At 38.4% G+C, this 24,232-nt stretch overlaps 1 protein-coding gene across 3 annotated transcripts in view; it reads left to right on the plus strand.

The window, feature by feature from the left end:
- The window catches only part of PSPC1 (paraspeckle component 1), a 57,111-nt gene that overhangs the window by 30,384 nt on the left and 2,495 nt on the right, over positions 1–24,232 (plus strand). Inside the window, exons 7-8 of one of the 3 annotated variants that reach the window (XM_081909912.1) lie at positions 19,802–19,912; positions 24,010–24,109. In XM_081909912.1, coding sequence (XP_081766038.1) covers positions 19,802–19,813 — 12 coding nt within the window. In that variant the 3' untranslated portion in view covers positions 19,814–19,912; positions 24,010–24,109. Of the gene's footprint in view, positions 1–588; positions 768–4,071; positions 4,890–19,801; positions 19,913–24,009; positions 24,110–24,232 lie in introns of those variants that run through there. The other 2 variants (XM_081909909.1, XM_081909911.1) reach the window with 2 other exon arrangements.

Consider the following 24,232-nt stretch of genomic DNA (forward strand, 5'->3'; position numbering starts at 1 on the left):
TTAAAAATGAAGAGGTTAACTACTTGAGTATAAATAAGTACAATGTGTTCACAAAGTTAAGGGGATTCATACTCTGATTAGTAAAGCTGAATAAGTTGCCTACTACTTGAACAGAAGTACCTCTGGGTGACTTCTTTCAGTTTCATTCATTCTTATTTGCGCACCTGTGATAGTATCTTCTGCCGTAAATCTCTTAAGTTAATTTTATTTATCTTGTGATTCAAATTTATTTGCTAAAAACCATGGGGGGGGGGGGAGAGAAGCTATGAAAAAGCTGCGTTACACACAAATGCTGGCACCAGGCATCTTTGGATTGGGGCCAACTTGAAAGTTACTGCAGTTACCTGTATGAATTGGTAACTTTATGGAAAATAAGTAGAGCTGAAACCTATAAACAGTTTAAACACTTAATTTCAGCAGTAACTTTCAGTAACTAACTTTTTCTTAAAACCTTATGGTGGAAGTAAATGTACAGTCTCAAAGGATAAAAGCAATTTGTTCATTTAATTGATGTTTTGTATAGTTTGTTATTGTTGTAAATTTTAAAATTCAGTTAGGACAGCTCTAAGTGTAGACTGTTTTGCATAGATGCCTTTAGCCCAGCACCTGCTGGAAACCAAGGTCCTCCTCCTCCACCTCCAATGATGGGTATGAATATGAACAACAGAGGAACAATGCCTGGCCCTGCAATGGGTCCTGGTCCTGCCTTGGGACCAGAAGGAGCTGCAAACATTGGAGCCCCAATGATGCCAGATAATGGAACTGTGGTAATGTATCACAAAATTTTAATTTTGTCTCTTCTTCATTGTGGCACATCTCTTTGCTGCAAAGATAACTTCACGCTAAAACTAGTTTAGAATAGACCTTTGAGTTAATAAATACCCTTTGAGATTGAAAAATAATTTAAAAACAAACTGAACTGCAGTCTTGCTGATCTTGTTACTGACACTGTATTAAAAGTGATTATACCTGATAATTATGTACACAGAATTAATTGCCAAAATTGTTTTACAGTCAGAAGGCCGTTTTTCACACTTTTGCAATGATCAAAGTAGAGGAATGCAAAAACAAAACAATATATTATTTTATAGACAACAAATATAATTGGTCATTCTTATTTTGCTGTATTGGGGCAGGTAAACCTATAATATGATTGCTGTTGAAATGACACATAGTGTGAAGATATCTTTGATTAAGTGAATCTTAAGTACAAATTTAATTTGTTAACATGCTAGCGTTATACAAGTGAGGCTACAATTATAGAACCATCTGTGTGACTCAACATGCGGAATAGCTTCTTCAGATGGTTGGGTATAATTCACAGGTGGGCAGGCTGTGTTGGCAGACTGCATCTGGTTCTTGGCTTAATTTTAAAAACCATCTGCAGTGTGATCAGACCAGACCTCTGGCAAGAACATCCTTCTTGCAGGTCCAGAATGAAAAGGGGTGCCCCATTCAGTCAGCATGTGCTCCCTGACAGTTTATCCCTAAATGAATGTTGCCCTTGGCGAGAAAATGGTTGCCTACTCCTGGTTTAAGTTAACAGATAGAACTTTGTTTGTTGTGTTTTCCTGTATCAGTTTATTTTTGCTGAAAAGTCAAGGTGATTTTTAAACTTTTAAACAGTAAAAATGATTGCAGTGGAAACAACAGATGAAGCTCTTGCTGTCTCTGATACTCTCCAATATCTTGAAAGCTGGGCTATTTCTGCTCATACTGATTTTGAAGAGAAGTATATCAGCACCAGTTTTTTCTATGTATTTTACTCAGAATACTGTTTTCATGAGGGACATGGGTGGCGCAGTGGGTTAAACCACAGAGCCTAGGGCTTGCCGATCAGAAGGTCGGCAGTTCGAATCCCCACGACAGGGTGAGAGCTCCCGTTGCTCGGTCCCTCCTCCTGCCAACCTAGCAGTTTGAAAGCACATCAAAGTGCAAGGAGATAAATAGGTACCGCTCCGGTGGAAAGGTAAACAGCGTCTCCGTGCACTGCTCTGATTTGCCAGAAGCGGCTTAGTCATGCTGGCCACATGACCTGGAAGCTGTACACTGGCTCCCTCGGCCAGTAAAGTGAGATGAGTGCCGCAACCCCAGAGTCGTCTGCAACTGGACCTAATGGTCAGGGGTCCCTTTACCTTTACTGTTTTCATGACATATAGACTAGTTGGTTTAATAGGTCCCATGTAGCATGCAGAATACTGAAAGAGGCAGGTGGGCCTTTTTCTCTAACTCTTCTCATAAGGGAACCAAAGGAAATTGGCCTATATTATGTTAACATCTAATAAAGGGAAGGACAATATACAGTGGACTCTCTGGATATGAATTAAATTCGTTCTGGGGGTCTGTCAGCAACCTGAAAAGTCCGTAGGCCGAGGCGCCGCTTCTGCATGCAGCGCGATTGAGCATTTTTGCGTATCCACACAGAGCGCTTCTGCGTGTGGCAAAACCCGGAAGTATACACGTCCGGGTTTGCCGTGTTCATAATCCGAAAGTTGTGTATCCAGAGCAGTACATAACTAGAGGGTCCACTGTATTGTGCTCTAAAAGGAGATGGAATTTGCGTTTATCAACATACCCTGTTTTCTAGCATAATCATATATGAAGACTTCTGGAAATGAGCTATGACAGTGCTGTTAGAAAATGGAATGTTTCTCTGCAGCTACTAGTTTCAAAGAACTAGTAAACTTAAAAACAACAACAACAACTAGCACACTTAAAAAAAAAATCAATGACTTTACTTCCGCATTACTATGCAGCCCCTGGTCCCCCCAGAAAGTCCATTCTTGAGGTTGGGAGGGGGGGCTTTGGTGTTCGGACCAGCAGTAGAAATTGGGAATTGTTGGAATTCTGTGTCTGTGTGTGTTTGTGTGTGGAAGTGGAAGTGCCTTCAACCTATACAACAACGCCTTTTGGATCCAAGTGTGAAGGAAGTTTATTACTGTATTTGTATCCTGTCTTTCTTCCAAGGAGCTTAAGATGGACGTCTCCCTTCCAGTTTTTCTTTGTGGGCTGAGAGACTTAGACTAGTCCCATGTCACCCACTGATCTTCATGGCTGAGTGGGGATTTGAAGCCTAGTTTCCTAGGTCCCCAGTCCAACTGCAGTACACTATCTTATATTATTTGCTCAATTGAGCTCTCCAATTCTTTGTAATTTCTTAAATGGCTGAGCCTCTTTTCCAGATTTTTGGAAGGCATACACAGATAATACTAGAGAAAAGACAGCAGTGAAGTCAGATGGGGACTTTTAAAAAATGTATATATTTAAATTAATGCTCCTAGATTCAAAAGAGCATGTAAGAACTTAACTTATTAGTTCAGTTTGAACGTACAAGTTTTCTGAGTATATCTGAAAATGAGTATAATCTGAAACTATATCATAATGCAAAAAATATATTGCAAATTTTATAATAGCAGATTTTGTTGTTGTTAGTTTTTCAGCTGACAACAGGTTTAAATAAAAATGCCTAAAGGGTTTGGGGCAGTATGTGGCGGTTGAATGAGAATGAGCAGGTAGCTAATGGCATCTGGCTCCTTTTTTCCCTTCTCTAAAACTTATTTCCTCTTCTAACTCAAATTAGTCTACCTTTAACTTGAAATGTGCTATAGCTAGTTTTTACTTACGGTTTAAAGTATTGATATGTCTTCCAACAGAAAATGAATTGTGTTTCTGCTTCCTTTATTTCAAGAATAAATACTACTTTACACGTATACCGTACAGGAGAATCTGCAAAATATATTTATTATACTTTTATCTCGCTCTTTATATTGAATGCTCTGGGGGGCTTAGAAACTGTTTCTCATAGCATTTTTTTATCTCTCTCTTTTTTTAAAAAAAACTTGGATGTTAGATCCCTTCCCCTTTTGTCTTAATATACTGGTGGGCGCAACATTAGTTAATTTACTTTTCAGCTTATTATTAAAATAATGACTAAAATTAATTGCTCCTTTCTTCCTTCTATGTGTCATCCTGATTCTGCTGGACTATCTGCGATCTTCATGAAAACGCCACTTGGTTTCCCCCCCTTGGTTTTATTGTAACTAAAATGGTTCTAAATGGACTTAAAAATAGCATTCTGAAAGATTCCCGCAAGGAGGCCCGCCACAAATGGGTTCTCCTATGGTTAGTAGGGCAGGCTCCGAAACTCCTCAGCCGGCTATGGGTGGTGTAGGTGCCGTCAGTGGTGGACCCGGTGGCTTTGGTAGAGGAAACCCTGGGGGCAGCTTTGAAGGACCTAACAAGCGTCGCAGATACTGAAATTTATTTCTTTCTTCTGAGAAAATTGATTGACTATCTGGTGTTATGCCTTTATAATTTTAGCTGTTACCTTGAAAACGGTTTTATTGTTAATGTAGTCACCAAACTTTTTGGGGGGGTGGGGTGGGGGGAGTAAAACTTACTTTTTTGTATTCAGTCTTAGGCTTTAACGTAGAGCAGAAATAATGTGCTTCATTTTGCATGTCTGATGTTTGTGACTTCAGCAAAATAAAATGTGACCATGCTGTGAAATTTGTGAGTTCCAGTTCCATACTTACAATAAAATATAATACAGATCTGCTTAAATGATTTTGAAACATTGTTATGAATTCTTTCCCTTAACTTTCTAATTGTACGCATAGATTTTCGTTTTTCTTCATAAAGCCTATCTTCTGAAAATTAAATTCTTTATAGATTGTGACTGTATGGAAATGAAAGTGCAGCTTACAACTCATGGAGCAAATGTTGAGGCTTGTGCAACTTTAGAACATCTGAAACATTCAGTAAGACTTTATAGATCTGTTTTAAGTTGTTCTCACCAACATGTACAAACCTAGTTGCAATGGGAATGTCATAATAATGTATCCTGTGTTCAGCTTTCAAATAAACACTTGAAAAAGTCTTGAAAAATCTCCAAGTAGTAAATGTTCACCTGTGGTTTTGGATTATGAATAATAATTTCTTCGCAGGAAACAAAACTCGAATATTCTTTAAGAAAACCAAAATCTTGTTAACTTGGCTGGTAATTGTGTGTTAAAACAGTATTTTGCCCTGTAGTTAAGGGTTTCAATGGACTGTGTAGGTTGGCTGTTGCCTTTGCAGAAGATTCATAAAGAATATGAGTTGGCAGTATAGGTTTGAAGACCTTTCCTTCCTTGATAAAGTTACTTTTTTCAATGCTCTTAACTAGTACTGTATATGTTTTTTATCTCACAGCATGAAAAAATATCTTCCATGTTATAGGGAGCTGGCTTACTATATATATACACAGATAATGATCATAACTGCTGCTGTTTAGCTCTTGCCATGGGCAAAATGAGTTTGCATTTGGTTGTTTGATTTAAGTACACACATTTTCAATAGAATTGTTGGTGCAACCTTTATCTAGCTTTTTAAAGGCATGGTGTAAAGTAGATACAATGTACAAAAGCTTGGACAAAATAATACTGGGAATTCCATTTATACAATTCATATTAAGTAGAGGGATGAGAAGTTACTGACATATACCAATATTTATATACCAATATTGTGATTATACTACAAAATGTTTTTCATTAATGTAAATATTGCATGTTTGCATATGAATACTGTTAGGTAACATTCTATTAAACCTCAGTGTGTTGGAGTTATATGGAAGACCAGTACTTCTGAATTAAGTATGGTATATTATGTGAGCTGAGTATGGTTTTGCAAAATATGTGGTAACACCTGTCCCCCTATTTCTATTTCTGCTAAATCAATATGAGTGTTGGACTTTTTAAATAATTAGAAGGAAAACCCTGTATTCCTGGGCCAAGACAGGACACTAGTGACCATATTTTCATCAGTGTAACATTTTAGAAATACTGGTTTTGGGTGGGTGTTTTGTTTTACACTTCATGGGTGCTGCATAAACTAAATTTGTATAAAATCTGATCTAGATTATCAGTTCCAGGAATTTATATTTGTATGCTGCTGTTTGGATCCTGAAGAAGCAGCCATCCTCATCATATGGCAGGTGTGAAATGTAAAATAATGCAGGAAGATGATAGCCATCTAAACGTAAGAGCAAATGGCTTTTTCCTGCCCTCATTTTACTCTCAACTTTCTAAAAAGGAAAGGTAGAGATAATGTGGATGAATTTCTTTGAGAAATGACTTGTATGCGTAAAATTTTATTGGTGCATTTTCTGATACTTTCTCAAGACTTGCAACACTAGAAAATGAGGTACTTGAGAATGGGCTATATTGGAGAATGTTAGATTACTCTTCTACCCTATGCAAGCAATAGATGTAGGAGGTAAATCCTTGTTAGTAAAAATATTAATAACTAAATGGTTCACAAGCAACTGATGACCTCTGACTTCATGGTTTACAGTCACCCCACCCCACAACAACTTGTATTATCTGTGACTCAACTTAACCCCTGGTGAAGTGGACTATGGCGGCTTATGCCATAATAAATTTGTTCTTCTTTAAGGTGCCACAGGACTGTTGGACGCTTTAATTGATGAAATAGTTATTCATGCAGTTTAATGGATGAATTCCTGCTTTAATGCTACTACCCGATCTCATACACAATGGTTTCATTAGGGAAATGTGTGAAATTATGCTTCAAAGGGCTTGAGACAGCTGTTGGTGTTGTGAGCCGCATTATCTTCAGTGGAGCACACTTGGAGGAATAATAATGAGCTACATTTTCTGATGTTTACAAGATTTTAGGCAATTTCCCATTTATTGAGAGCACACTGAACACTTTTTTATAATTTTGAATGTGTAGAAAATTGTATTGATTTTACTAATTCCAGCATTCACTGTATATTCACTCTATATTAACTGAGGTAGTTTGCATGTGTTTTTTAAAAAAAGCTAAACGACACCCCCCCCCCCGGCAAGTCATGTCATGTGTATCTCAACCAGAGCCAGGGCTTTTTCAGTTGTGGCTCCAATCTGGTGGAACGCTCTGTCACAAGAGACTAGGGCCCTGCGGGACTTGACATCTTTCCCCAGGGCCTGCAAGACAGAGCTGTTCCACCAGGCCTTTGGTCAGGGCACAGCCTGACTCCCTCCTTTGGCAATCTTCACAGAACTCTAGCCCAATGGTGCCATCAATTTGATTTGAATTAATTTTATAATGAAATGATTTTAGAATGTTGTATTGTTTTATTGTTGTTAGCCGCCCTGAGCCCGGCTTCGGCTGGGGAGGGCGGGATATAAGTAATTTTATTATTATTATTATTATTTGAAAGTGTGGTGTCGACATAAGCCAGTGAGAGTTCATGTAAACTTCAAGTAAACTTTGTGACCTATTGACTACTTCTGTCTCAGAAAGCCACAGCACACAAGTTAACACAGCAATGGGCAAGATAAAGCAGTTCAGCTATTACTTTAATTACCACATGTTCCTTGATAACTTTTTGTTTTGGAATTGTTTTTCAATATTAATGTCAAACTTCTCAGTTTTCGCTTTTAGTGTTGGAGTGAAAGCTAATGTTTTCTGTGAACTTTATTTGAATTTTAGAACTCAGTACTTTGTTTAAAGCTAGTTTAAGCATTTTGGTATCCAAAATAAAAACAAAAGTGTTGGTTGAGCTGTAAGCCTGTGTTCAGGTGGCACACTGAGCCCAAACTATGGCTTAGCGTGGCACAGCAGTAGAACAACCAGGGAAAGAGCAAAGCTGCTGGGATCTCCTCTCCCAGATTCTACACACTCATGCATTTATGCTAATCCATGGGTTGGCTTTGTGTGACATGGGAACCAGGCCATTGTGTTAAGTTTTAATAAGCAAAACATTTATTGAACATAACTAAAATTAAGTTAGTAGGTACACTGCAGAAATGTTATCCTGTCACATCATTTTACTGGGATATCTTATACGGGGATTGAAATAAAGTAAAATTTCATAGAATTCTATAGCATGATTATGATTCTGCTCTAAGGATATCTTCCTACTTGAGTCCGTAACCTGTGAACTTTTAAATTATATGAATCTCAAAATATACACCAATGGTTTTTATTCTGGTTTTGTTCTTCAAAATGTACTTTAGATTTCATGGATATGCAATCAACATAAAATAATGTTTATGATCAGATTTTTCTGTTTTCTCCTGGTTAGGTGTACTATAATGAAGAAATACAATGATTAAGATGTTGGGACAACTTTTCCAGTTTAAGTGGAAATGCAATCTGACAAACACACAAATTAGCAGAACTTACTCTGTGTCAGTGAAAATGGCACAGCCATCCTGTAGAATTGATTTGAGTAATACTTGTCTTGTCCACTTGGGGCAGTAGACATCTGATGATGTTTTTGGTAACCTGCTGTGGTTACCAAAACCTCTTGCATCTCATCCAACTTGGATTCTTCTTTTACAGCATCTAAATCAGAAGTCTCCTCAGTTAAAACTGGTCTGTATAAATTTCAGTTGTAACAACCTAAGGATGTTTTGCAAGGTTCTTGTAAGAGTCTTGCCAAACCCTTCCCACGTGTTGTGGATCCTACCTTTTCCTAGTTGACTCAAGATGTCAAGTGAGGATTGTTGAAGCCATAAAACAGAATATCTCCTTGAGGAGAGTGGTTCTCCAGTTCACTTGATGCAATTTATAGATAAAAAACTAAAAAGCAAGATTCCCTCCTTGGATCCTTTAGATGCAGGAAATAGGTCATTTTTCACTATATCTTAGTTTATGAATGTGATAGTTGCTGACATTGAGCCAGCTTCAGGATCTCTTGGATGAGACTGATAACACTGGAGTATTACAGTGTTACCAGTATGCTAGTGGAACCATTAAGCATTTCCATTTCCTCAAATTTGAGATCATAGTTGGAATGCCTAACATACTGTGCAAGAATTAATAAACTGGCAATCAAACTTGACTGGAGGTGATAGTAGTAAGTGGGGATTGGTGACTTGTAAACTCTAGATGAGCTCACAGCTTGGTGATACCGTCCTGGATTCCTACCACATTAAGTACTAGATTAGATTACTGAAATGTATTTTATATGGGGATTCCTCTGAAAATTATTTTGGAAATCACAACAGTTACAAAATGCACCTGTTGGAATCAGATAACCAAATTCTAGCAACCTCTTGTCCTAAAGACCGGCGCATTTGTTTTACAGGACAAATTCAGAATATTTTGGTTTGAATTTTAAAACCTAACCTAGCGGTCTTACTATTGCCTATCTGAAAGAACTCAAGTGTTCTTTATCTAACTTCTAGCTCCTCCTTGGTGGTAGCACCCCAGTCGTGCAGTTCTGTGTTCAGGGCAGGTCACTTGACGTTTCTCCATGCAGACTTGGGGGGCAGGTGAAATATGTAGTCATCAGACTTGGGTGTTAAGCTGGAAAATTGTTCATTGATCTGGGCTGACTGTTCATTATATGAACTGTCTTACGGTGTCTGTATACTGATCTCTCTTGCTTGTTTGTTCCAGCTTGGTATCTTTTGTTATAAAGCATTTAGAGGAGTATATAGTTGAGCGCTATAGAAATGTGGGGTGAGATCCAACATACAAAGCGACTTCTCTTCTTCCCTCCCCCCTGCAGCTACCGACATGCCTCCAAAAATCAGTTCTGGAGGGTTGGGGGACCCCTGGAGCAGATTTTGGTGGTGTGGTGGGGACTGGAAGAAAAAAAGAAACAGGACGTCCTATTGCTTAAGTAGGAGGACATGGTTTGATGTCGTCCTTAGAAAATACTTCAGGTGACTTTACATTTGACCTGTTGATTTTATATAATCCAGAAAGCTGTGTTTGTCTTTTAAAACAAAGGAAAATAAATGTGTACTTCTAAATGTTATTCACAAGGTGCCATGAGTGATAACAAACAGAAAGGACTACTCATTATCCTAAAACAATCTTCCACGCTGCAACTCTTGTCTATAAGGAACATGTAACTTTCTATCCATATTAGTTTAATTTCTGCTAATGTACTTAATATTTTTGATTGTATCCAACTCTCTAGTACGGTTAGTTTACAGCAAATATACTAAAAGACAGTGCTTCGGCTTCTAAAGCCAGGGAAGTATCTGCATCATCCTCTGATTGGTCATACAAAAATCACCACTTTTACGATACTTTTAGAAGCAAGAAAAACAGGTGAGTCATCTTGTATATCCTGATCTTTCTCCTTTCTATGAAACTAGCTGCATACTTTGTGAATTTTTTAAAAATTGGGAACTAATACAGGAAGTTAAGTTGTCATCATAAAAAGATAGAGAATTGAACCTAGGATTTTGCAATTAAGGCCCTTCAAACTTTATTCAAAGCTGTGTGTGTGTGTGTGTGTGTGTGTGTGTGTGTGTGTAAATCCAGCATGGAAGCTTCTGAAACATCCTAAGTGAAAACTGCATATGCCAAGGCTTATTGCTAATATACATAAATTTCAAGTTCATCATTAATTGAGAACCAAAAATTGTGCTAACGAGTTTGAAAATGATTTGATTCTGTGTTACCTTTGGGGTACAACTGTTGATCTTTGCTATTGCCCCTTCAGATATCTTTTAATTTAGTTATCATTTGGATAAAAGCTAGTTCTTGGTCTGTTTTGTAAAAGTGATGTTTTCAAAAAGGTATTTGAAAGGTTTCATTACAGTTAAGCCATTTGTTACAGTGTCCACATTCACTTTTCCTATTGCTTTTGTCATCCATACTTTCTCACTGCTTATAAACAAAGAGTGAGTAACTCCTGGAATGAACTTTCCACATTGTTTTACTGGAAATTATTTAGAATGTTAGCAAATGTTACTGTTCTACATCTTGAGCATCTCACCTGGGGGATAGATCTGAAATTCAACTGTTGAATAAGGGACAAGTATTCAGAAACTCTTTGATACCTAATATTACTGCACCAAACATTTCATACAGCTAGATATATAATTGAAGGTAAGGAGGGTTTTTAGTCACCAGTGGCTATTGGAGTAAATCCAGCTACAGTATACCAATATAACCAGTCACATTGCTTTTCTTCTGTAGTGTGTCTGCACTGGCTTTTTAAACTCTTGGATTTATTTAAGCTTTTGGTAACTTTATCTCTTGGGGAGAAAAGCATATGGGAGTGGGATAATTTTAGGTGGACAAACAGTGAAGGAAGGTGAGGGTTAAGTATCCTTTTACACCCGTTCTCCACCCAACTAGTAGCTGCTTCCACCTGTAGGGGAAAAACCCGGGAAGCTTGTAATTCTGTATGACTCTTGAGAAGGGTTTTGTTTAAAACCTTGTGGTGTGAAAAGGACTGTATAACAAATTGTAATAAAGGCCACTTGAGTGACTGGCCAGCTTTAGCATGTGAAAAGATGTAAAAAGAACTTAGAACTAATCCAGATCAGTTCAGACGTCACATAGCGGTAAGATCAGTATGGTTTGTGGCATGAAGAAACTGGTTCTTTTCTGCAGTGGTGCTGATTTCCTGGAACACCCTCTCCTTTACCTCCTCCTCTAAGAGGTGTCATGATGTGCTTTAGACAACTTTTGAAAGCTTCAATATTTAGATTGCACTACTCAGTATTTTGTTCTAATATTTTGATTCTGGATTTTTAGTGACAGTATGTATTTTCATTTTATTTACATCATTCTCATGATGTTATAATTTTTACACTGCTTAGAAAAGTGTGTACAGTGGTGCCCCGCAAGACGAACGCCTCGCAAGACGGAAAACCCGCTAGACAAAAGGGTTTTCCGTTTTGGAGGCGCTTCGCAAAACGAATTTCCCTATGGGCTTGCTTTGCGAGACGAAAATGTCTTGCGAGTTCCTGCGGGTTTTCCCCCCTTCCCCCCCTTTTTCTAAGCAGCTAAGCCGCTTATCAGCTGATCCGCTAAGATGATAAGCCGCTAAACCGCTAATAGCGCTAATCCGCTAAGCTGTCAATGGGCTTGCTTCGCAAGACGAAAAAACCGCTATATGAAGAGCCTCACGGAACGGATTAATTTCGTCTTGCGAGGCACCACTGTATTGGGGGGTCTATAAATTGCTTAAATAATTTATTGTTGATGTTCTTATGTTTAAATCACTTTGAGATACTTTATAGGAAGATATTTATAAATAAAATAAGAAAATGAACAGGAAACACTTTACCATGGAAAAAGTCTGATCAAGATGTTCTATTGGCAAGATGGATTCAATTTTTTTATCAAAGCAAGGTGATGCTTTTCTGTGGGAAGATGAAGGGCTTTTGACATTTTAGTGTCTTAACCATCACAATGATGCAAAAACATGAAATAAGACAATAGTCGTGTTTAGATTCAACAGGAAACTTGGGCTTCCTGTTACATGCAATAGTCTCTGGTTCACATTCTCCTCCCCCTTTTCATCTGAACTTGTCACAGGAAACTGTGTCTAGTATGAAATTGGAAGGTAAGCTTGCAGTCTTCTGCTGTGGTGTGTGAAAGAAAAATATGTATTTGTGTGTGCATTGAAGGCCTGTGCTTTTAATGGGAAACCATAATTTCCTGTGGTATGTTGATCTGGAAAACAATTTTAAATATGTAGGGTTTGAAATTATACTGGCAATGCTTTCTGAAATAGACACTTCCCATAAAATTGCAAACAGATTTTATTAATATAGTACATGGACTGACTGCCTCAGATTAAATATATTTCCTATCCTATCTATAGTAAATTTGCAGAATAGTGGATGTTGTTGAACACTTGGTGAAATCAGATTTCCTTTTCCTTCAGATTTTAATCTTTACAACTAGAATTCATACTTTTATGAAAAATGTGGTACTATAATATTCTCTGCTTGGGGTTCTTTTAGTGCTTCATTTAAGTCTTCATAAAGCCCTTATATAATTTACCTAAACTAGATTTAGGTGGGACTAAAGTTGTGTATATAGTCAACTTACAGATACTCTTCCATTACTTAAAATGAACTGATCATTTATAGCTACTCAAAAGTATTCTTGCAATACCTTGTAATGAATATAGGTTAAAGGTTTTTTATTCAAGAATGATTTTTTACCTCATTAATATACCTTGGAAGTGGTTTTGTTTGAATGACTAATTAGATAAACACATGGTAAGGCATAGTTTATTAAATCATGGTGTATTTGGTCATTTGAGCTGGGCCCAGTGGCTTAAGCATAGTTTATTAACTATTAATAAACCATGTTCATAAGCCATGGGTAATTGGATAAACCTTAATAATGTTAATAATGGATTAGCATTATATGAACTTGGATCACAAATGGGTCCTGGAATTCAAGAACTTTATAACACATGTGCTATTCAGCAGTTTAATATTGGTTTAGCAGAAGACAGCATAAGGCAACAACAAACATTGACTCTATTTCATTTTTACAAATTCTTGCTGATCATTTTGGAAAACTAATTGTTCAGACATACCTTTGTGCTTCATGTATTATGTGAGGAGATGTTCAGTAAAAATGCTCATTTGGTGTCATATTATGTGCATAAACCTGTTGATTAAACCATAAATTTGTCCTTATTAGATGTTTTATAAAGTATAGGAGCATATGGAAAAAACTAGGCCATATGTATGTGTTGTGGCAAACTTACTCTCCTTTCCCTGTCATTCGTGCTCATGCATGATGTGGCTTAAGAAGTTAGATCTCCAGAAAGACTTAAAACCTGCTGACACTGTTTTGGAAGTGGAACTAGGACACTGGCCTTATCCTGGTGCCTCCTGCAGTCAAAGGTAAGATTAGACACAGAAAGGGTGATGCCAAGGGCGTTGTGTGTAATTTTGCATTGTGGAAGAATTCTGAAAATCATCCTGTAGGGATGTGATCTCATGTTGAAAATATGGCAACCCAAAGGGGTGTGCCTATATCATGGGCATTTTGCTTTCCTAAAATGTACCATTTGTACTCACCTGTAAGGTGTTTTTATTGGACAAAGGGCCATCTAGTGGTCAAGGGTGGGAAATGCACTAGTTGAGGAAGTAGGTGGTGTTTTATTGTCAGTGACCTTAATCCATATTCTAACAAGTCCAGCTTCAGGCAAGGGGCAAACAGTACATAAGAGAAAGGGAGCTATCAATCCGACTGCTTCCTCAGATAATAAGCAAACAAAAACTGGCCAGTGCCAAACATAACATAACATGGTGCATGCAGGAAACACAAGCTTAGACAAAAACCTAAGTAACAACAAATCCCAGAGAACAGGATAAGTACAAAAATAACAGTCTCATAAGCAAGAGAAATGCAGCCTCTGAGCCATCAAGCCAATGTAGTTAAATACACTTGGAAAACAGAAAAGAATGGAACAGGGCACTCACAGGAGAAATGAAAAAGGTGCTAAGCCAGAGAGGTTCGGAAATGGAGTTGCTGGAAACCTACTGGTGTATTTTCTGTCCTCAGCCACTAGATGGCAGAGGCCTCCCCCTACACAGCTCTTTGTTCAGGGAAAAATATACCAAGCCAATCAAATATTTAGGATTCTGCTGTGTGCTTTTGAAGAAACCAGAACAGAAACTTCTGTTCATAGCTTTCTAATAATCCTCTTAACAAGATTTATTTGCATCTGAATTGGGGTGAACGTTATTAGGGGCGCATGGATATTCTCCCTCAAAGAGTGGGTTGCCTACTTCATAGCTTCCTCATATCGCTGTACTTTTAGGATTATCAAAGAATGGGTCAAAGAATAAATATATCAATTTGTAGGAAATTTGTGTGTTGAAAGGGTGATTTCAGGCCCAGACCATCCACTTTTAAAAAATATTTACGAAATGCAGATACTATATGGGAATCTCTATTCCCTCTATTATATTATGATCATTTGTCAGAAATATGAATTTTTGTTAGCATGATTTTCCAAATTAATTGTAACATTTTCTGTACTACTATTCTGAAGAATCCAAAGAGACTTGAGAATTTTGCAACACAAATATGGTGATTACTCTTGATGATTCCTAAACTTTCACAAAAGTTTGTGTCATGTTTATTGGGACCTTATAGAAGATTAAAACCAAAAAAGACACATCATATGAACATAGAAACTTTGCTTGCTCGTGTAGTAGATATGAAAATGACATATGCAACAAGCAGTGCTTTGTTCTTCCAGTTTATCAACTAAATCTACAGAGTTGAAACCAGAGAAGTGCAAGCAAAAGTTCACTTCTGCAACAAACGTCCACTGAAAACATCCTTTGAAAAGCTGCTTTTGAAGGTTGGGGTGGTCTAGGATTGTGGGGAATGGGCTCTGAGGGGCTTGAGTTGGGAAATTGTAGAAGTGATTTGGGGTGGGAAATTGTAGAAGTGATTTGGGGTGGGGTGTCCTGTCTCATGCAGGACAATTTGTGGATCCAACCCAAAAGTCTCTTGGACCTTCAGCTATATTTCTATCATCTCTAGCACACTTGTAATTAATCCTTAAAGAATGCCCAATTTTTTTCCCCTAATGGTTGCAAATAAAAAGAAAAAAGAAAGACTACAAGTGAATACCTTAGTTGCTATGGTCAGGTCCTTTCATTTTTGCCAGTATGTTTGCTGCCCATTTCAGATGCTGAATTGGATTTAATTTGGACCTTTGCTTTTGAGTTCACAGGTATTTTTTTTTAGCAAAATTGCTTGGTAAAGTTTTGCTTCAAATTTTACTCAGTTTTGTGAAATTGGACTTGTGACAGATGCAGGGTGGAATTCAAAGCCGTACTCCTTGAGCTGTTCTTGCAGTACAGGCATTTCAGATTGTCTGAGGAAACAATCTCCCCTGACCTCCCCCTGCACACGGTCCCTTTTGCACTGTCAGGACTCATTGTGCTGCTTCCTGCTAACTCACTTGCTCAGCTGAACCCAGCCCAAAGAAGATGGAAGATCTATTATACTACTGTTTGGAAAGACAGCATTCCATCCCACCCCTGATTTATATGTTTATTTAAAATGGTAGACTTCAACCTTTTCAGACCTGGGATCCACTCGTAACCCAAAAATGAATTTGAATATTGAATATGGCAGTAGTGTTGGTATTGCAGTCCACCTTTTATTAAGCTGCAAGCCTGTAGTGGCTGCAACCTGAAACTGTTCTTAACCTGAAGCACCACTTTAGCTAATGGGGCCTCCTGCTGCTGCTGCACCGCCGGAGCCCGATTTCTGTTCTTATCCTGAAGCAAAGTTCTTAACCTGAAGCACTGGGTTAGCGGAGTTGAAGGCCAATGGGTTAAAATATTTTGGGTTTTTGCCCCTAACACCCAAACATCAATAATGAAATTTTATTTTAAAAAGGCACATTGTGTTGCATTCACATTGCCTTATTTGGCCCAACAGCAACTAAATCCACAAAGGATAACGTATTCTGCAAGCACAGAAATGCTAATGTCCAGCCAACACAAAACGGGGAAACGTGTCTTTCAGATTACATGTAATTGAACATATTAGCACCAGTATCTCTGTCCACCCAAACTTGGTTGGTTGCTACATATGGTCAAGGAAGACACTCGTGTTGCGCTTACGGGCACATGGACATCTATTTGGCAGCTCTGTGTGATACAGGATACTGGACTAGATGAGCCTTTGGTCTGATCTAGCAGAGCCATCCTTAGGTTCTAAGAAGTCAGTTTATGCGTCGGTTTCCCCATAATGTTTAATTTTTTGCTTGGTGTCTGTTGCTGCCTTGGCCATTTTTTTATTTTTTTAAAATGGCAATATTTTAAACACTCAGAACGAACCATGTTTCGTTATCCTTCAGATCCCTGAAGATGTTCGTTGAAATTGCCTGTCTGTTCATGTACTTTCGCCATGTACAGTGGTACCTCGGGTTAAGTACTTAATTCGTTCCGGAGGTCCGTTTTTAACCTGAAACTGTTCTTAAACTGAAGCACCACTTTAGCTAATGGGGCCTCCTGCTGCCGCTGCGCCGCCAGAGCCCAATTTCTGTTCTTATCCTGAAGCAAAGTTCTTAACCTGAAGCACTATTTCTGGGTTAGCGGAGTGTGTAACCTGAAGCGTATGTAACCCGAGGTACCACTGTATGTAGAATTTGATCCTGAAGGATAACTATTCAAAATGAAGGACAGTTCTTTATGTTTTGGTGGTCGTCAGCCTCCCTGTCAGCTGTAACCCACAGGAAGTCTAAAAGAATAAAATAGTACCAGTCTAGTGTACTGTTTTGTATATACACATGTGGGCCCTTCCCATTTACTGAGGGGTGTGTGTGTGTCTAGAGAGAGATTTCTGGGCTGACAAACAATGCAGTAGCACAGTCAAGGAGAAATAAATGCCTGACACTGTTGCCATTGCCCAGTTGCTTGAAACCTATGCTCTCTGTGTTACTTATGGTGGTGGTTACCCATGAGGTAAATTTGAAAAAGTATGCGGTTTTACCTACACACTACAGTGAATGCTGTTGTCTGTTACTGTTTGTCAGGTTAAACCAGTGTACAGTCTGTGGATGCACATCTAGGATAACTTATCTTGGTTTTTTGTTTTGTTTTGTTTTTTACTTATGTGTGTCGTCCCCCCCCCCCCAATAACTAAGACAGGCGACATATATTTCTTCTCAGAAGTGAAGTTTTTCCCTTTTTCTGCGGACGATAGTGGACATGCTCTGATTGTAAAGCAATTCCTACTCCTGGCCATTGAGTCCGCAGCAGTGGAAAGTCCTTTTCTGATCAACTATTGTGTTAGGTAATTTTTTTGCAATTTTTATAATATTGAAGTGGGTGGGATCTGAAATTAAAAACATTTAATTGAGTATTTTGAGACAAATATAAAGGAGTCATTTTTTCTAAAATGTTAATTGTACTGAAACTAAAACAAGGGATGAGAGAAAATATGAAAATCAAGAAACCCTTTTTATATAGTATTGATGGTATAGTGACTTTCTTCACTGATAATCTTTTGAATTAAAGATAGGGGCCTGATACTGAAAGAGCTTTTCATAAAAAAACTCCTCTTTTAAAGTCTAGTGTATCACCACTTCTGTGTATACTTCTGTCTCACTGTAATTTATTTGGGAAAAAAGACAGTAGAAGGGGGATTACAGCCTAAATTGAGGATTTTGTTGTATTAGGACATAGCTAAATCCAAAACATTAAATATGTAAATTACAAGAGGCTCGGATTTTAACTTCTTAAATGTCTTAGAAGGTAATCTGTTGATAAGTATATGAATACACATTTATACTGAAAGTTCAAACTGTCAGGCCAGCAGAAATGACCAGAAAGATAGAGGCTTAAACCTTCCCTTCCTTGATGGTATATCAAACATACTTACATACTGGACAAATCAGAATTGTAACAGCTGTTTACTGAGTACAGAAGCATTAAAAATTTGTTTCAGAAAACCTTTTAAAGAATAATGGAGATCAAATGTTTAGAAGATCAATAATATACCAATATTGTGTTTAAAAATGGGAGCTTCCCCAAGTTTTCTGGGCCAGCAGGCATAAGAAACAGATGGTAGGTAGCATGTGATACCCATTTCACATAAGAGAAACTGGTGATGCTCAAAGTACAACCTGAAACAAAGCAAACCACTTACACACCCAAAAAAGCAGGCAACATCCCCTGGAAAAAACAGGCTACACCCAACCTAATCAAAACTTTCTTTTTTAAAAATAATAATGGTGGGGACAAAGTTCCTAAGGGCACCATGGTGTCCACAGACACTATAAGTATAATATACCTTTAACACAGAAATTTATATTCTCGCTACTTGTCACTATAGGAGGCGCTATAAATGTCAGGGGTTGCCAACACTGAACCCACAAGCACACATCCATTCCCACCCCCTGGCCTGCCTTGGTGCTTTACTCTCCCTCCCCTCTGGTTTGAAAGAAGCGCTCTATTGTAACCATTGTGTTAGCTTTTGCTGTGTTTGGTGCCCATGACAATTTCTTCTAGTTTTCAAATGAGCCCTCAAGCCCTCCCAAAGTTGGCAACTCCTGATCAATGTACTTCTGCATTCTGTTCTGGCTTAGCGATGCAGTGTGTATCTGTAATTGCCTGGAGCACAATTCTCACATTCACTTGGGGCAGATATGTGTAACAAAACAATTGATACATTTCCATGCAATTACTAAGTACCTTTGGGTGGGGAGCGGGTGAAGAACTGGCAGGTTGGTAGGGAAGATATTGCATAATGAAGCCAATTGCACAGAAAAGGGAAGGTTGTCTGATGGTGCATCCCTTAAAACTGGCATTGTGTGTTTGGGGTAACTTAGTTTTTTGAAAGAGATTTAGGCCACCGTTCAGCCATAGGTGGCTTTCAAAGAATAAAACAACACCAAATGTAATGAAAAATAGCATTAAATTTTCTCAGATCTTTTTGGCAGTTTGCAGCGGCTGTTTCACATTGTTGTGCATTGAATGTGTGGTAGGCTTACTTCAGTGCGATTTTTCATTCCATCTGGGGACAGCCTATCTACCTGTTGCTCATCATCATTCCCCATATCCAAAGTGAGATGACCTGTCCGCAAGGGCAGGCCATTGTACCTTGTTCACTATTCAGAGCAAATGCTTGCTTATTGTGCAGGCTGCTCTGTTCCTACATATATACGATCAATGGTGAAAATACCAGCGGGAAAGTGGTGGATGGGATGGTGTACTTCTAGTTTTCTGAGTTGAGATCAAGCAAACTATATTCTGCACCATTCCTTATACATCTAAATCTAAACAGCTAGCTTAAGACTCTTCAATGGGTGTTATAAAAATGTGACTGGAATGTGAGTTGTAACTCTTTTGGATTTTAGTGCGAGTATTACTTTTAAAATTATTACCTAATTGTAAAATTGAAGTAGCTATTAGGATTGGGGTTGAGAGGAGCTGGAAAAAATGAGAAGCAGCAGTGCTTTTACAAACCTGACCAATTCCCATTCTTGATTAAAAACAGCAACCCTGGTTTAGTTTGAAAGGGAATACCGTCAACAGACTATATATCTCTCTTTCAGCAAAACTTTTGACTTACTCACACATGGCATCTTCCTAAATAAACTTGAGAAATATGGATTGGAAAGGACATAATGGGGCTACAAAGTTGCTTGAAATACTGCTTATATAAGGTAATCATTTTAATGGATTGATAAAGAGAATGTAAGTTGATATTGATCAGCTTCAATTCCAGGAGTCGATCTTGATTTCAGCATCATTGCTATACCTAAGGAAGGAATAAACATCTTGCCAACTTTTGGGGGATAAAGTGAACATGACAATTTAGTTCTGATTGGGGAAATTATACTGATCAATATTACTGAGCTGTACTGAGTTCACAAGACTTCTAATGTTTCTCAACCATTTTATCAAAACCTTGTTTGGTCAGTATTATCCACACATTGCAGATGGGCTATTGAGGTTTTAAGAGGATATCTGATGTAAGGCAACCCAATATCATTGTCATCGTTTATGATGCTTTTACTTCTGCGATCGGGAGCAAAACATTCTTCTAGTGGCTCAAAAGATCAAATAGTGTACATATCTAAAAACTACATCTTAGAATAATGAGATTAAAGAACACAACAAAATTTAAATAACCATACAAAGGAGAATATTGACAAGCTGGAACGTGTGCAGAGGAGGGCAACCAAGATGATCCAGGGGTCTGGAAACTAAGTTTTATGAGGAACAGTTGAGGGAGTTGGGTGTGTTTAGCCTGGAAAAGAGGAGAGGAGAGTCAATAGCCACCTTCAAATTGGCTCAGTTTGGGTCATGGGTTCGAGCCCCACATTGGGCAAAAGATTCCTGCACTGCAGGTGTTTGGATTAGCTCTCACATGGTCCCTTCCAGCTCTGCAATTCTATGATTTTAAATATCTAAAGGTCACATGGAGAATGGAACAAGCTTGTTTTCACCTGCATTGGACTGTAGACCCTGAACCAATGGCTTCCAAGTTAAGAGAAAAGAGATTCCAACAGTACTTTCTAACAGTAAGGTCTGTTTGACAGTGGAAATGGACTTCCTCAGGAGGTTGTGGACTCTCCTTCCTTGGAGGTTTTTAAGCAGAATCATAGATTCTTTAGTTGAGATTCCTGCATTGCAGGGGGTTAGACTAGATGACCCCCAAGGTCCCTGTCACCTGTGGACTTCTGTGGTTCTATAAAGTTAATAGGCTAATCAAAACATCTCAAATATACTGTACTTTTCCGTGTGTAAGACTAGGTTTTTTCCTTTAAAAATTATGCTAAAAAGTGGGGGTCATCTTATACATGGAGAGTGCATAGTGCAAATTTTGTTAAATTTGAGTCCCCCCAAAAAGGGGGCATCTTATACACAGAAAAATACGGTAAACAATCCATTAATAAGTTAAGATAGGATTTAGCATTGTAAATATGAGACAAACTGTTCCCCTCAGCAACAACCTCCTAAACTAGACCTCACCCTGATTGTCTTAGTCCACATGGAGCAGCAGGAGCAGTCTTTGGGTTGGAGTCGGTCAGGGCCCTGCCATCTCAAGTCAAGAGGAAATGTGCCAGCCAGCAGAGACTGGGTCTTGGAGGACTCACAGCGAGGTGCTACCTTCAGTGAATTTGTGGCTGATGCAAGATGTGCACTGGGGCTTGCTCTAGCCTCTTACTCTGCACCAGAGATCATGGGTAGGCAGTGATAATTTTTTAAATGGTAAGTTCCAAATATAGTAAGAAAAACAAACAAACAAACACTAGTATGTAACATTGCAATTTTTTACTTTCCCCCAAATTACAAATGTGTCAACAATGTAGCATCATGGCACCAATATGAACAGCCAAATTTCACTTAGATTTCAGTAGGACAAGCATCTTATCCAAGAGCTGAGAAATAAGGCTTCTCTATAATGGCTGGCAAGGATTTAGGTACAACTGCTGCAGATTAAAGGATGTAAACAGTAAAATCGCAAGCCAAGAAAAAGTTTAGATAGTCTCAAATGTTCGAAAAGATGGGAAATGTTCTGACTACAAGATGGAGGAAGCCTGTTGATTGTAAAATCTCCTTTCAAAGTTTAGTAAGGGTATGTATCTGTTGCCAACAAGTCAAAGTACAGAATGTTGCACTGAGCAGCTGCTTACCCTAAATGTCAGGAGTCACAATCCTATATGCAACTGAAGCACATCCAGGACTTCTGCAAGTGGGGTAGAAGCTTGCACCTTCCTTACTTTCAGCATGCATGTGCCTAAAAGCTCCAAGTCACCTGAAGAGCATTGTGCAGGTGCCGGAGAGGTAAGGTCACTCAAGAGGCTTTTTCGAGTTTACACTTGTGAGAGCTGTTGGGAGGTCTGATACCCTCCTCCATGCCACAAACACATTGAAAAATAAGTGCTGCAATACTGTTGGTGATGGAATTTGGGCGCAGCACCAGATCAAGAAGGATAATTTGTCCTTTTGCTAGGCTGTCTGGGTGTATTTGGCTAAGCTGCAATGTTTTGGAATACGAAATTGAATTAACTGGATTAACTAGTGTTTGGAAGCCTGTTAATATGGTCAGGAAGTGCCTTAGGGTTGGCGTGTTGGTCAGTTTGACCAGTTAAGCCCTGCCAGTTGGCTGCCTATTTGATCAAATATTGTCAAATGTTACATGGAATCAAGAATGCTTCTATTTAGGTGGAAGCTTTTCTTTTATTATGCTGCCATTGATTAGCAATGACAGGCATTGGGGGTGCTTACCATTGCTGCTTGTGACTTTGACGCTGATGGAGGTACAGAGCCAACTGAAAGTGATACTGAGTAAAGCATTGACATGTTTTCTACTTTCCACAACAGTTTAAAAACTGGCTTGTGTTTTGCTCTTAGTTCACTTTGTTTTGAATTGATTTTTTTAAAAAATCTTGTGATTATAGGCTGACACTCGTGTTCCCATGATAAAAACCAGAGTAGAACTGTCCAGTAAAATGACCACATTTGTAAGAATTCTTAAATAATGTTGTTAAATATTATAATAATTCATTAAGATTTCTTCTAAAAAGTTCTTCTGATTTTTTTTTTAAAAATAGGTGTATGTATAATCTCTTAAAATTAATACTTAACATGTGTGATTGTTATTTGACAATATTTGACCAAAGCCTAGCGCCATTCTGAGAAACTAAAATGAGAAAGCACTTTCTCAACAGTTAGACTTTATAGCTTTCTGGATATGATACCACCACATTTCATGATATGTAGCTGAGTAAATGAAGAAGTGTTAATTGTAGAAATATCACCTTGGAGACACGATGAAAGAAATGTGCTCTTTGATCTGGGGCTGGGTGTACTTGGCTACTTAAAAAGACCACCGCAAAATGTTACCTGTGTTTTGCAAAACTGGATTCAATGGCCTTATATATGTTTAAGTACACATAGAAATGTGTTTAAATTTGCATGCTGCATGTAATTCTGCTTCTACTAGACCCTGGGTATGCGCAGTGTCCCACCTCCTGGTGCCTGAAACCCTATTCAGGATCTGAACCTTCTGTCACCACCCTGACCTCTTAGATTTCACCATCCATTTCCAACACGGATTGGCCTTCTGCAGACATAGGCTAGAAGTAGAGGATCGGTTAACTAAATTAGTGGATTCTGCAATGGATGAAATTGTTTGGCTTCTTCCATTTGAGCATATTTAGTTAAAATAATGGATGGCTATGAATTGGCTTTAACTATGCCCTCTTTGTGGCCATCACATTCCCAGAAACATTAATATTTTTGCCTTACTATTTGTCTTTACAAAGTCACACCCATTGTTGAATGTTCCTCAGCAGGAAATGTGAGGGAGCATCAGTCTTTTCATATGTGTTTCTAGAGAGAAGAGCATTGCCAGCCACTTGCAGAAGGAAAGCCCTAGTTACTAGGGGTGCATTAGCCTGATAAACTGTCATGGAAGGATGTTCTGAAAAATGTAGAGGAAAGTTCTCTGCCTCTCATTGCCCTCTCTGGCTGGGAGGGAGTGAAGAATTACCTATACCCCCTATAGCATGTGCTAAGTTCCTGAGCAACCTTAGTGGAACAAACGTTGATATAAAACGGGACTCCAATCTGATGCATTGATACAACTAAAGGAGGGAGGTCTCATCGCATCATCTTTATTAAACGGGGTACCGTGTAGCACCATGTGAACTGTTCCTTTTGATGAATGTCCCTGATGCAGGGAAACACTCTTGACATGCCAAATTAAGAGTAGATGATCACTTAATAAGCTTTGTTTTTCTTCTTCTAGGAAATGGTTATGATGCTGAAGTGCAGTTGAAGATGTACTTCATGAGTGCTTTGTCCAAGGAATATAGCAGAGGAAGTTGAATCCTTTCTTCAAGTTTCAGGTATCTTTCTTCCACCATTCCCCAGTCGTCTTTGGGTTTCCAGATTCATGATGGCTTATTTCTGTTTGTTTTACATTTTTGTAAAGCAGGGGAGAGGAAAATTTCAAAGGGTTTTCAAGACAC

This window comes from Podarcis melisellensis, assembly GCF_964234715.1.
Source record: "Podarcis melisellensis genome assembly, chromosome: 4".
NCBI lineage: Eukaryota > Metazoa > Chordata > Lepidosauria > Squamata > Lacertidae > Podarcis > Podarcis melisellensis.